The sequence below is a fragment of the Furipterus horrens genome, unplaced genomic scaffold (assembly GCF_987537825.1).
Source record: "Furipterus horrens unplaced genomic scaffold, mFurHor1.1.pri manual_scaffold_11, whole genome shotgun sequence".
Taxonomy (NCBI): Eukaryota; Metazoa; Chordata; class Mammalia; order Chiroptera; family Furipteridae; genus Furipterus; species Furipterus horrens.
In genome coordinates this window covers 44,615,900-44,629,960 of record NW_028327181.1, presented here as the reverse complement: position 1 = coordinate 44,629,960, position 14,061 = coordinate 44,615,900, and the positions used below count along the sequence as shown (strand labels likewise).

Below are 14,061 nucleotides of genomic sequence, written 5' to 3'. Positions count from 1 at the left end.
GGAACAGGCTCTGACCATGGGCAGCTACTGAGGGGCACAGGCCAAGCTCATTGCAAGGGAGGAGGCTGAAGAAGAAGCCCAGTTGTGGGAAGGCTCAGCCGCATGGTCAGAGGTGCTGCCGTGCACAGCTGGCTGCTGGCGGGGACAGGGCAGGCAGTCCCATCTTCGGTGAACAGCAGCGTGTGGCCTGATGGCCCGGGTGTCAAGGGTGCTGGGTGGGGCAGGAGGCAATGCCCATGGGGAGGACACAAGCCCCACCTCCAAGCTAGCAGGACGTGGTGTGAGGAGTCTGGGGGGCTGCGGGGGACGGTGTAGGTCTCAGTAACACAGGCTGGGGGAGGAGCCTTCCTGTCAGAGGGCTAGAGTCACGGGAATTTTGCTGATGGCTGAGTTTCAGAGTACAGAGTCAGAGTACCCCTGCGCAGTGCAGCTTCCGGTGCTGAGAACTGATAATGGCAGACCAGTGGCCTCGGAGCAAGTTCAGGTCACTGCCAGGGCGATGTGTATCAGTGGGGCTGCTGGGCTTCCCGCCGGGGGGCAGCAGCTGATGAGGAGCCGAGGCAGGCACTTCGTGGCTTCCCTTAAATTCCGGGGGTGTGCTGGCTGTGTCCCACCCCAGGGGCTCCCCCGAAGCTGTGGGCAGCAGGGGGACAGACTCTGCCTCTGTCGGGCTGGGTGTGTGCGGGGAGAAGGTAGGCAGGCCCAGCCTTGGGTTGAGGGCAGCGTGAGCAGAGCTGGGGGCCTGTGCACCTAGAGGACTCTGCTCTCAGGGTCCAGGGCGCTGGGGGCAAGACTCTCCTTCCTCTCCTCCTGAGACTGGGCAGGAAGCTGGAATGCCAGCCGCTTCCAAGGGGTGGGTTTTTCAGCCCCACTCTCTGGGCTGTGGGGGGCAGGCAGAAGGCTAGAGGGCTGGCTGGGCGCCTCTCCATCCACCTCCCGCTAACAGGATATCCTCCTTGTTGCCAAGGGAGGCTGGTGGTCAGGAGTGAGATGTGTGACCAGAGCCCCATCCCCAGGCAGGCCCTGAAGGGGAAAGGATGCAGCCCAGGCCTGGGTACTGTGACAAAGTAACCATCTATTTTATTAAAAATACCCGCCCACCCCCCTCTCCCCCCACACACTTTAGTCAGGCACATGGACCTGGCTTCTTGGGGCTGCTCGGCCAGTCTTACTGGGCGGCAGAGGGGCTGACATCTTCACGGCAGGAGGCCTGGGGGCAGGCTGAGCCCTGAGACACCCTGCGTGTCCGCAGGCCCAGTGTCATAGCCCAGCTTCCTCATGTCCTTGGTCACCACATTGAAGAGGAGCGTGACAAAGCCCTGGGAGCGGACGCGGGTCACTGGGGACAAAGGGAGCATCAGTGGGTCTGGGGCAGAAACAGCCAGGCTGCCCTGGGCATCAGCCCAATGGTCTCTAACACGGGGATGACAGTGCCTCGCCACACCCCCACTGGGACAGGACAGGGCTGCCACGGAGAAGACACTCAAGGCAAACCCCCTATGCTCTGGCTAGGCCTGTGTCTGGGTGACACTCCTGCAGCCCCAGCGGCCACATACCTGGCTGGCCAGGCACCCGCCCCATCTGTTTCATGTGGTCCCTCCCAGGCTCCCACCTGTCTGTACGGGGAATGGTGGGGTCGGGGATCAAGCTTTACCTTCTCGGCCTTCACCCTGAGCCACAACCTTGGGGTCTGTGTACTCGGGCCGCCGTCCCGTGAACCAGCTGGGAAGACAGGAGAACAGGTGAACATGGCCACAGCCTGGATACCCCACGGACAGATGCTACACGCGGGCGGGCTCTCTCCTTGCTTCAGAAACCCGCACCCCACCCCCCACCTCCGGACGAGGCCCTGCGCAGAGGCTTCCCAAGCACCCTCCCTCCGTCTGTCTGAGAGGCGAGGCCAGGCAGACAGGGGTGGTGTCTGTCTTCTGTCCGGGAGGCCTGTGGGTCCTGCAGCTCCACCCTGCAGCCGGATCGGGCTTTTCCATCATCATCATCAGTCCCCATGGCCACCACTCCCTGGGCATAAACGCTGAGGGAGAACTGGGCTGGACTAGGGGAGCCGCGCATCCTGAGCCCAGGTGGGGATACAAGGTGGGGTAGCAGCTGAGGTGAGGGAGGGGTGGCCGGCCTGGGGCCAGTGTGACCTGCCCACCCCCACCTCCCTGGCGAAGGCCCCATCCCAGAGTTGGGGCTTTCCACTGTGCATCATGGCGTGGGGTCCAGAACAAGTCACTTCCCATCTCGGAACCGCTGCACCCTCGATGCTAATGGAGATAACAAAGGCACCTACCCCATGGGGCTCTGAGGTGAAGACACTTTGTCAACTGCCACAGAGAACGTGAAGCTCACTTACTACCCAGGGTTCCTGCTCTGGGACCCAGCAAGGACGGGCCTGTGCTGTGCTGGCAAACACCATCCTCCACCCCTGTCACCCTGGTGAGGGTGCTGCATGGGGCCCTGACTGCCACCTCTCCCTGCCCCTCCAGGAGCCTGCGAGGCCACAGTGAGACAGGTCCACCACAGGGGCCTCCTGCTGTCCCCGCCCACCCTCCTGGCTCCAGACCCCAGGGGTGCAGCCTCGCCTCCACCACACCTGCTGAGCTGGAAACAAACCCGGGACACTGTTCCCGGCTGCATGGGCAGGGCAGGCCTGAACTCTGTCTGGGAACCACCGGCTCGGAAATACGCAGGCAGTGCGGGCATCTGGGCAGCTTGGGGCCTCCCACACGAACCTCAGAGGCTGCTGCGCCCCAGAGAGGCCCGTCTTCAACCCCTCCGCCCTGCGATAGCAGTGGAGCAGCAGCGGAGTGGAGTGCCCCTGGTCCCTCCCTGGGGTGGCAGCGGAGCGGCAGCGTGGTGGGGTATCCCTGGCGCAGCCCTCCCCGACGTTCAGCCATTTGAGGGCCCAGTGCCCACGGCCTCCCAGCTTCCGCTGATGGACGCAGCAGCTGCCTATCTGTCCGCAGGCCATGTGGAGACACAGTGAGGGGCTCACGGACTCCCAGTGCCAAGGAAGGGGACAGGGCGGGAGACAGGGAACCCAGGCTCCAGCCGGGCCTCTCTGTGACTCAGTTACCCACTCCAAGGAGTGGGGCTGCTGTGAGAGCCTAGGCTGCGTGACACCCAGAGCAGCCCCAGCCACTGTGGGGGGCGGGGGGGTGGAGAGGCAGGAAAGGACTGGCAGGCTGGGGGCACTGAGGCGGGGAGAGGGCACGAGGTCAGCGGGCCAGAGAACACGGGGCCTGGAAGCCTTCTCACTGAAGTTAATCCGAAGCGCAGAGATGTGCCTGAGTAACTTCTAAAGTTGCATTTCAGGAAAATCTTTTTTGTTGCTATGTGTAGACTAGATTGGAGGTACTGTCCCAGGCTGAGTAATGGCCCCCACGCCGGTTCCTGGAACCTGTGAATGTGACCTTATCTGGAAAAAAAGGGTCTTTGCACGTGTATTAAGGCAAGGATCTTAACCCAAGAAGACTACCCTGGATCACCCAGGTGGGCCTTAAATGCCACCAGAGGCGGGGGGTGGGGGGGCTCCCCTGGAGCCTGGAGGAGGGGGTGCGGCCCTGCAACACCTGGGCATGGCCCAGCAATGCTGACTTTGCACTTCGGCCTTCAGAACTGGCAGAAAACAACTCTGTTGTTTTAAGCTGTCCAGTCTGTGGTCATTTGTCACAGCAGCCACAGGAAACTGACCTGGGGTGGAGGAGCGTGCCCACGGGCAGGCCAGCTAGGCTGAGAAGCAGGCACTGGGGAGGCGGTGGGACAGGGGAGGGGCTGGGACAACCCCTGAGCAAAGGGGGCTGCTGGAGCAAGCTGCTCAGTGGCCTCCAGGGTCCCCTGTCTGGGAAGATTTGTCAGCAAACCGCCTTCACCTGCCAGCCCTGCCCACCCCACCCTTGTCTGGTCCAAGCACACTGGGCCTTGCCCAGGCGGGAGCTGCACGGAAGCAGTGGCATCGGCAAAAACCTCGACTGCTTTGCCAGTTGCAGGTCTCATTCCTCAACAACAGAACACCCTCCTTGGAGCTGGGGGGCACACAGCAATGCCAGCACCTGCCCAGGGTGGCCGAGGGGACTCTCACAGGCCTAGCCCCCTGTACCCCCGGGGTGGGCACCACCCCTGCTTCCCCACAGCCCGTGGCCTGGGAGTTGTCACCTCCAGCTTACGCTGGTCCAGGGCATCGGCTAATAAGCCCCTTCCTGTCAGGGCGGCCTCTCGAGGGGCTTCTAGGGACAGCAGGCACCCAAGTCGGCCCCTCCCCAGGCTCCAGAACTCAGCGAAGCTTCCCCAGTTCAGGCCCCACGCTGCCCCCTGCCCAGGACGCTCCCCAACACTGGCCAGGCCTGCAGGGGACCCAGTGGGCCGCCATCTCCCCTTGTGCAGCCGCTCCCAGCTGACCTGCGGGGCAGCAGAAGGGTTTGGGGCTGAGCTGATGGAGGCTTCTGTCCCCAGCGCCTGGGCAGTCAGCCAGGCCTCAGTGGCCCTCCCATGGGTCCGTGCAGGCAGCGGGGGGCAAAGGACCTGGCGCTCAGTCTCCCTGCCTGCCTCCTCCCCCCACCCCGCCCCCTTGTTCACCACACACAGCTCCCCAACAGGCTAGGTTCGGGCTCTCCCAGGGGCCTCACAGGGTGTCCCCGCGCCAGGGCGTTCTTCCAGGTCTCCCCGCTGGCCCCTTCCCTCAGCTCCAGCCTGTGCTCACGTTCACCCCTCGCGGAGGCTCCCGGGGTGAAGGCGCTTGGCACCTGCCTGAGAGAAGGCACCTGCTGGATCGTTACTACCGCCCCAGGTCACCTGGCTCTCACCGATGTACCCCCGTATTCCCCCCGTTTAAATCACGTGATGTCACAGCATGTTCCCATCTGACAGGTGTGTTTCTTCCTTTCCGACACAAATGCCTTTACAGGGCACAGGAAACTATGCTGCTGGGACAGCGCCTAAGGGCGGCCCACAGAACTCGTCTCAGGGTCCCCGCAGAAGGATCGGCATGGAGGCGGGCAAGGTCACTGGCCCGGGGGCGGGGGGAGTGCGCCACCGGCCCTCTCCGCTGGCTACCGAGGTCAGAGGGCGGTGGGGGTGACGGGCAGGAAACTCACCTGGTGAACTTCTGCAGCGTGGATGTGGACTCTGGGACGAACATGGGGATGGTCCTTTTGTGCCTGAAACACACGTTTCCGCAGATGTGCCGAGTAACAGAAAGCGGTGAGACTTTCTGCGCCTCCAGCGAGCAGCACGCACGGGCCGGGTGCCCCCGAGGGCCCGGCTCCACTGCCCGCGCCCGCTGTGCCCAGGCCTGGTGCCGAGGGCTGGGGCACTCGGGAACGCCGTGCACCAGGCCCAGCCCTGCAGAGCTCTGTCTCATGAGAGTCTGGGATTCTTCTCAGGAGTTAGAAGGATGCTAAGGGTCACAAACCTCAAACCTGTGGTCCCAGCTCCCACCAGGCCCCTCAGAGAGCCCTTGCCTTCTCCAAATGTCCAAACACTCTGCCATCTTCAAGGCCCAGCTTGGATTCCCTGCCTCCAGGAAGCCCCTGGCAAAGCCCCGGACTGGCCCCACTGTGGCCACCTGCCCAGTCCAGCATCCTCCTCAGAGCCTGGGTCCTGTCCGGCCTCTCTCCTTGCCACCCAGGCACCCTGCGCCTCCCGTTCTGACAGCAGCACTCGGGGCACCCAGTCTGTGCTGCTCCCCTTCCTCCGTCTGCCTTCTCCGGATGGACCACCGGCCTTACAGGCCCACTGACCCGGGCCCTCTGCCATGTCCCAGGACACTGCCCACACGTGGTCCACTGAGCTTGAAAGAGCTGTCTCTCTGCCCCTAGATCTGCTACTCTGGGGCTCCAGGGGGCAGAGCCCCGTGGTCACACCTGTGCCCCACACACCTGTGTCCTGCCGCCAGCAGAGCCAGGCACGAAGGGGCACTGTGAGGGCTTGCAGGACACGGAGGGAGGGAAGAGATGAGTGAGCGTCTGGACTCCCTGGCTGCCCAGGACACTGGGTTGGATCCAGTCCCCTCAGGATGGCCCAGCATCCCGTTGGGCCCTCCTGCACTCCCTCCCAGGCCACGGTGTTTGAGTCTCACCCACTGGGGTCTCCTTTCAAATGTGGGCTGTGTCCTCGCCACCCAAGCCAAGCTGCCCAGGCTCCTGGGGCACCCAGCACATTTCCAGCCTAGGGATGCAGTCTGTCCCAGGCAAAGCCCCGCCACAGATGCACAGGTCCCTGAGCCAGCGTGGCCCAGTGAGGGCTGGGCTGTGGCCCAGAGTGGGCCCGAGGGAGGACCTACCTGCCAGGGGAGAAAGGCACGTGCACTGCCCCATAGCCTCGCACCACGTCATTCCCGAACACGTCTGGTCCATACACGCTGAGCACAATCTGTGGCCCTGGGGAAGGATGAGGCGGGGTCAGCCTGTGGAAACCCAGGGAAGGTGCAGGGCCCAGGAGGTGGCGTGCAAAGCCCTAGGGGCAGGGGCTTGCCAGAGCCAGTGGAGGCACCAAGGGCTTCTGCCAACGCAGGATCCAGGGAGGTGGGTGGGGGTGAGGGGGAACCAGAACCTGTTGGCCAGGAGTCACAGAGCCAGGATGCTGCCCCAATTCTGTCATTAGACAAACAGTGTCTCCAGAGGCCCTATTCAAGGCATGGGACCAGCTGTGAACTGTGCCAAAGGCTTGCTCTTGGGCGCTTCCTTTCTGATGGGAGCAGTCAGATGCAAGCAGGCAACACCTGGCTTATGGACCCGAGGGGGCTGGGTTTGGAGTATCTGTGGGAGGGGTCAGAGAGAAAGCAAAGGCCTTCCATGCACCTTCCTTTAAAATATTAACAAGTACACCTGTTCCAATCAAGGTATCTCAGGTCTTTAAATCCCCTTCTGTGGGTGTGTCCCCTGGATGCAGCGGAGGTCACTGCTCCAGGTGACAGGCTCAGAGGCTTGGGAGCACCTGCCAGTCCCTGACCTCGCAGCCACCAGCACCAGCCTCAGGCAGCTGTCTCCCTCCAGCCCCTCCACTTCCTCCTCTTGAGGACACTTGGCATAGGGACTGAGTGCTCAGCGGGGTTCGGGGAGGTCTGCACCCTTCCTGTTGCTCCCTCCAAAGGTAGCCACGATTATGAACGTCATGAGGGCATGGAAGGCCAAAGGTGCATCCCAAACAACGCGTGCTCCGGTTCTGCCCACTTTTTTGGACTTTATATAAATGAAGTCATACAGTACATATATTTGTGTCCAACTTCTTTAATTCCGCATGTTTGTGGGGTTCATTCAAGTTGATTCACTCAGAGCTGGGCTTGTCCTCAGTGCTGGACAGACTACAGGACTTGGCCTGCCCGTGTTGATGGGCACGCGGGCCATCCCTCCTCCAGGGCTGCCCCAGATTCCGAGGCCAGGAACACTCTGCTCCTCTTGTACAAGATCCAGTCACACACATGCACACATTTCTGTTGGGCACGGATCCAAGGGAAGCACCCAGGGTTTGCACATGTTCCGTCTTCACGGATAACGCACCCCCACCAGTGTCACCTGAGGCCCCACGCCTTGGCATCCCCACCAAAGCTCGCTGTGCTGAGCATAAGGGAGTGACCAGGGCAGCTCGCTTTAGCTTCAACTGGTATTTTCCTTACTAATTGTTCGTACTAAAAACAAGCCTCGTCCTTTTTCTCGGTCACTTGAAGTGCCTGCTCAGGCCTCTTGCCCTTTTCTCATGGATTCGTAACGTGTGTGAATTCTGTTGCTTGTCTTTTCACTCTAATGCCTTTCAATGAACAGACGCCCTTAACCTTAACGGCCAGCTCTGCGGACACACTTCTCCAGTCTCCCTCTCCCCGGGACGGCGGGGCTGCCTCCTGAGGCCAGCCTGGCTTTTCACACCCTTGTTCATGGGCCCTTCAGGAATGGACTTTTGTGGGTAAGGTGAAACAGGGGTCAGGTTTCACTTTCTACCCTGTGCACATCAGACTGTCCCAGCACCATTTATTAAAAATGCTCAGATCCACACACAAAAAGAACAAACTCTCCTGCTGCTCGGCAGTCCCCCTGGGTCACCAACCAGCTGCACAGGCTCGGGTCTGGGGCTCTCTCTGGGTCAGTCTGTCCGTCCTTGTGCCAAAATGACACTTAGTTATTGTACTTTATAATTAAAGCGTGATATCTGGTAAAATTAGTTATATTTTGATATTATAAAGAATTTATTTAAAAAATTTTTTATACAGAATATTCTTTTATACAAAAAGCAACTGATTCTTGTATGTTAATCTTATAAATGGCATTCATAGCAATGTATTAATTCTAATAGTTTATTTGTAGCTTATTTTGGAAACCCTACATAACCACGTCACCTGTGAATGAGTTCTGTTCTTCCTAATTCTTTTACCTTCTGTTTGGCGGTGACAAGCATCCTGATCTCAGACGGGACTATTTTGACAGTCCACTAAAAAAATAAGTGATGTCTGCTCTAAGTTTCTTATAGGTGGCCTTGATCGAATTAAGTTAGTTCCCCTCTAGTCCTAGTTTGCTAAGTGTCTATCATGAATGGATGTTGAGTTTTATCACATTTTCTTCACGTATGGTGATGCTCATGACTCCTTTATAATGCGGTAAACTGCACTGGTTTACTTTAGATGCCACCCAAGCTCTGTATTTCTAAAATAAACGCTAGTTGCTCATTATCGTTTGTACCCTGCTGCATTCGGTTTGCAGCTATTTTGTCAGGGATTTCGCTCGGGTCTGGAATGCCCAGGGAGGGGCTGCAGTCTCTGTGGGGCTGGTATACCTCCATGTCTTCCTCACCCTTGGGCACAGCTCCTGAAGGTCTCGGCTCACGTTGGGAGGATGTACCCAAGGCCCTCACCCAACCGCTGCTCGAGTCCTGAGCACCAGGTCTTGTGCCCTGAGCCCAGAGAGGTCATCAGAAGTCTCGAGCCCCCCGTCAGTCCCCTCTGTTGTACTGCTTTTCTCCTGGAGGCTGACCTGGTAAATCACTCCTTTGATAGCCATCTGATCCCTTCAAGTGGTTGGTTTTGTTTTGTTTTTTCCTTTTAATATTTTATTTGCCTCTCCTAGCCGCCCTCGGCAAGAGGAAGTTGGTCACTATCTGGAGCCCCGTTCCAGGAAGCTACAGGAAGTGTCTCACTCAGGGAGAGTGACAGTAATCCCTGCCCAGAACCACCAGGCCGCCCCCTGCTCCAGGCCCTCTGTACCCGGTAAGCCCGGCCCTGGTCACATGCAGCAAAAGGCCTGGACTATGAAATCAAATGATCCTGAAATCAAATCCATGCTCAGCTATTAGGTGTAAAGCTGAAGGCAAGTGGTGTCTTTCTGACTGTTTCCTAACATAGGAAACGAAATGGAGGGTAATCCACCCACCAGACAGGATCAGGGAGCTTGGACAAGCCCACACAGGGACAGCAGTCACTGAAGCGCCACAGCTGCTTAAGTGAAAGTAAGAAATAACTACCAGACAAGGTAGAAAGTAAATGCTGCCAGCAAAGAAGCCTCAGGGAAGGTCAGAGGCAGGACGTGGGAAGGTATCCCGGGCCGGGGGAGTGGCATGAACCACAGCTCAGAAGAGGGGACCCGAGCGCCTTGCAGAGGAGCAGGTTTTGCTGGAGCACAACACGCGGCAGAAGGCTGAGACCTCGAGGTCAGCTCTCCAGGTCACTGCAGCTCTGGGCACCAGGCTTGCCTCTCCCAGGCACAGAGCCACCCAAGACTTTCGGCGGGGTTTCACCCGATTCACTCTGAACTTCCCACCTGTCCACTGCCCAGCCTGGCGGTGAACTGCGGTGGCAGAAGAAAGACAGGGAGGGAAATGGCCAGGTGGCGAGAGCATGTCACAAGGCCGGTGCAAGGGCCCAGATGATGGGCAATGAAGATCTGAGGGTGGTGGGCAGGATGAGGCCGAGACTGCCCGGGGTGCCTCCTCCCCACCCCCTCACCCCGCCGATTCCTCCTGCAGGGCCCCTGCACACTCACAGCCAAAGGGGTTGGTGCTTTTAAAGGTGACATCAATGGGGAAGTTCCACACCAGCGCTTGCCGCACAGCTTGGCTCCTAGATGTGATCTGGGAGATCCCCTCCTCCAGACCCTGTGAGGACAATGACAGCTAGTGTCCAAGTTCTAGACAGTCATATGCTCCCCTTACCTGGGCAGGCAGGTGGGAGGGCTGTTTTTTTCACTACCTTCCGCCAAAACACTTAACTTCCAAACAAAGGCAACTAAGGGATATAGAGGCAGTTCCTAGGTCTTTTCATGGCACCTTCAAGAGCCCACCTTTACCTGTGCATGAGACCTCATCCCTCTGGCCTCACTGCAGGAACGGCTCCCGCAGGCTGTTCCCCACTCCTGCAGCACCAGCTGTATCCAGATCCTTCCCATGTTTTCTCCATCACAGAGCAATACTCGCTCGACTCTTCTTCCTCCACCCATCAACCCATGCTTGCCTCCCTTTATAGCAAAGCTCCTTGCAAGAGTTGTTGATACTCACCAGGTCCAATTCCATTGTTTTTCTTTCATGAACCCACTCTAGTCTACCGGTCTCCACTCTACCAAAGCATTTTTGTAAAAAACACCAGTGACCTCAGCATCTATGGCTACTTCTCTGTGCTCATTTTATCTGGCCCTCTGGCAGCATCTGATACAGCTAGTCACTTCCTGACATCCTGCCTCCACCTGGTCTCTGGCTCCAGCGCCACAGCTCTTGCACATGCGTCTTTGAGCAGAAGCGTCTTGAGGCTCAGTCTCTGTAAGCTTCTTTATCTGCACCTGGGATCTCGCTGGTCTCTGGGCTTTCAGTGTGGTCTGTGTGGTTACGATCCCTAAGCTCATCACCTCCAGCCCTGGCTCCACTACCAAGTCCTCTCAGATCTGCCCTGTGCAGTCTTCTCACTGAACAGCAGCAACTCTACTTCCAAGTGCTCAGGCTAAAAAGCTTCGCATTATTCTTAACTCCTTTCTCACATGCCCCACATCTATCCAACAGGAAAACCTATTGGCTCCATCTTCAAAATATACATACTTGAAATCCAACACCTCCCCACTGCTTCACCTTGTCCACAATGCCATCTACTCCCAACGGTTTACCATTGATGGTCTCCCTGCTTTGGCCTGTGCTCCCCTGCAGTCTACTCTGAACAAAGAAGCCAAAGGGATCTTTTAAAAACACAAATCAGATTACCTCTGTTCAAAACTCTCTGAGGGAGTCCCATCTCACCCCATATAAAGGTCACGGTCCTTATTCTGACCTACCACACCCTCTAAGATCTGCCTGTGACCTTCCTGCTCCATCCCCAACCACTGTGCTTGCTCGCTGTTCACCGGCCACACTGGCCTCGTCGTGGTTCCTCAAACAGGCCAGGCTCACCCCTGCCTCACACTCTCTGTTCCTTCTATTTGGCACATTCTTGCCATAGATTCCACACGGGTCGCTCCCTTGCTTCCTTCAGGTCTTTCTTTACTCGTTACCTTCCCAGCCCACGGTATCTAGATTCCAGTCTCTCTCTCATCCGTTACAGCTCCCCTTCCTAACTTGACTTTCTCTTCAGCACTTAGTACTGGATAACATACCAGAATGTTTGCTACTTATTATGTGTCTCCCAACAAGAATGTGCGCTCTGGGAGACACAGACTTCTGTTTGGCTTTGCTCACTACTGTATCCCTCGTCAGCACCCAGAAGACTCTTAAGCGGTTATTCAGTCACTGGGTAGATAGGAAATAAGTATTGTCATCTCCGTAGCACAGATGAGGAAACAAACTCAGAGCGGCTAAACCAGCTGGGCCTCCACGTCCTCAGCTGCTGTGAGGATTAAACAAGAGCTCTGCAAACAGTCAAGTGTGGTCCAGGCTGAAGTTGTCCTGGCGGAGAGGGGCTGTTCCTGGTCAAGTCCTGAAAGGAGAGCTCCGGAGTCCTCCTCACAGGCAGAGAAGAGGTCAGCCAGCCGAGCGGCCGGAGCGTCCACAGCCCAGCCGGCATTCTGGGGCCCGCCCGCGCCGCCCACGCACTCGTTTACTGCCACGTGCACGCGCGCACGATGGGCTGCGTGAGCGAGCACAGCCTCGGCAATGGAACAGTGAGTCCAATGGTGTTCCGTTCTCCCCTCCAGCTTCACCGAGAACAAACTCATTTTGGGTCGCCTCTGAACTCAGCGTCTACTTTTCAAATGGTTCTGAACTGGGAGGGGAAGGGGTGTGTTTGACACCTTCAGAAACTCCAAGTCATGAAGGCCATGAGGGGGGCCCCAGAGTCCCACTTACCGCTGTGGGGGCCCAGTCATGGCCGTACACAAAGCAGTACTTGCAGTAGAGATCGTCGTACTCGGGGAACTGTGGAAAAAGCACACACAGGCTGTTCAAGGGAACTCACGCGGAGGCGAACGTGTTGGCCAGGCAGGCACAGCCGACGGTAACTCTGAACAGAGACACCTGGGCTGGGATGGGGGCGACAGCCACCGTTGTGAACATGGAGTTCAGCGCTGGGGCCTGAGACATGGGAGTCCAAGGCAGTCCCGAGCTGCTGCTGCCCCTGAGCCTCTGCGCAGGCTTTGCCTTCTGTCTGACATGCCCTTCCCTTTCCTTCGCCTGGCCAACTCCTGCTCATCCTTCTAGACTTACCCTTCAGGGAGGCTGCCCAAACTGCCAGGCTATCTTAAGGGCCCTGTCTTGGCTCCTTCAGGCCCTGGTGCTTCCCTTCATCAAAGCACCTGCCTGTGTTTGTTCTTGTTAACCCCATTAGACTGTGAGCAAGGAACAGGTACGATTCCTGCCTGTGTCCCCAGCGCCTGACCCAGGTGTGGACACAGAGATCTAAGGGAATGGTGTGGGACTGAAAGGTCTGAGAACCCAGGGCGCTGTGAGGACCCAGCCCATATGCATGGCTGGAGTTAAAGGGTGGAAGGGCCCAGAGCAGAGGGGCAGGCGGAGTGGGCTGGGTGCTTCCAGTGCAGACACACATGACCCAGGCCAGCTGAGCCCCTCCTGCGACCTGGAAGGGCAGTGCGGCAAAGTTTTGGTGTTATAAAAACCTGGCTTCAAATCCCAGTCTTGACACTTCCTTTGGGCAAGTTTTCCCACCTGTCAGGTGGGGATGCTAGTAATATCTACTGCACAGGGTTGTTGTGAAGACGAAATGAGCAGTGCTGAGCACCGCGTTTGGCACACGGTGAATACTTGCTGAAACTTTAAAACATTTTATATGTAAATAAACAAATGGTTCTTACAAAGTGTAGGGGTGTAGGGAGAGTAGGGTCCCCTCGCGTCTGGCAGACACATCCTCCCTGGATCATTCCAGGACACTACCATCGTTGGATAGGATTAATCAAATCATCTCCATTCTAACAACCCAAGGTGAGGATCTGAGAGTTCAGAGCGCGGAGCACTCCTGCGCACGCGACCCGAGCCGGGCTCACAACTGGACCGCGTGTGACCTCCGTACTAGGTCATTCTCTCGAGCGGTTTCGAGCAACCTCACGCCAAACTTCTCAAATGCTGGGTCCCCTCCCCCGCCTAACATGCCTCTTCGGGGCCACAAAGCAGCTCGCGAAGTTGCGGGACGGACCCTCGGGGAATCCTGGGGGGTCCCGGTGGGGACCATGGCCGCTCACCTGGGCGCTCTCCACCTGCCCGTTGACCATGAGTAAAAAGACGCTGGGGCCCGCCGCCGCCATGGTGGGGGGGGCGCGCAAAGTAAATCATCCAGGTTGCGCGCGCATTTGCTAGGAGGTGCCCCCAGTTACCCTGGAAACAGACGGCGTGGCACGCGGGACACGATTCTGGAAGCAGGACCTTTGCGAAGGCATGTGCACGTGGGCGGCGGTGCGCAGGCGCAGCCGCGGCCCCCGCCTCTCTGCAGGAATGCTGGGACGGTCTTTGCCAGGCGCCGGGGCGGGCGTCCGGGCCCGGGATGTGGAGTGTAGCTCGTTTGTGGCGTCAGGCGCGTCCGACTCAGGCAGGCTCTTGGGAAGCCAAGTGATAGAGAGAGCCCTCGGCCACGAGATGTCGCTGTGGCGCCATCGCGAGGATGGCGGTGGGAGGAGCCTGCTGGGCGTGAGTCGGAAGCCTCTGCTAGTCCGAGTT

At 58.3% G+C, this 14,061-nt stretch overlaps 1 protein-coding gene across 1 annotated transcript; it reads right to left on the bottom strand.

Annotated features, from left to right (window-relative positions):
- Nucleotides 1–1,117: 1,117 nt before the first annotated feature.
- B9D1 (B9 domain containing 1) lies at nucleotides 1,118–13,785 on the bottom strand. The gene is made up of 7 exons (XM_090290689.1): nucleotides 13,590–13,785; nucleotides 12,244–12,312; nucleotides 9,966–10,077; nucleotides 6,284–6,380; nucleotides 5,097–5,159; nucleotides 1,655–1,722; nucleotides 1,118–1,339 (listed from the first exon to the last, which is right to left on the bottom strand). The coding sequence occupies exons 1-7, from the start codon at nucleotides 13,650–13,652 to the stop codon at nucleotides 1,197–1,199; spliced, it is 615 nt and encodes a 204-aa protein (XP_090146815.1). The 5' UTR covers nucleotides 13,653–13,785; the 3' UTR covers nucleotides 1,118–1,196.
- Between the last annotated feature and the right edge of the window lie 276 nt (nucleotides 13,786–14,061).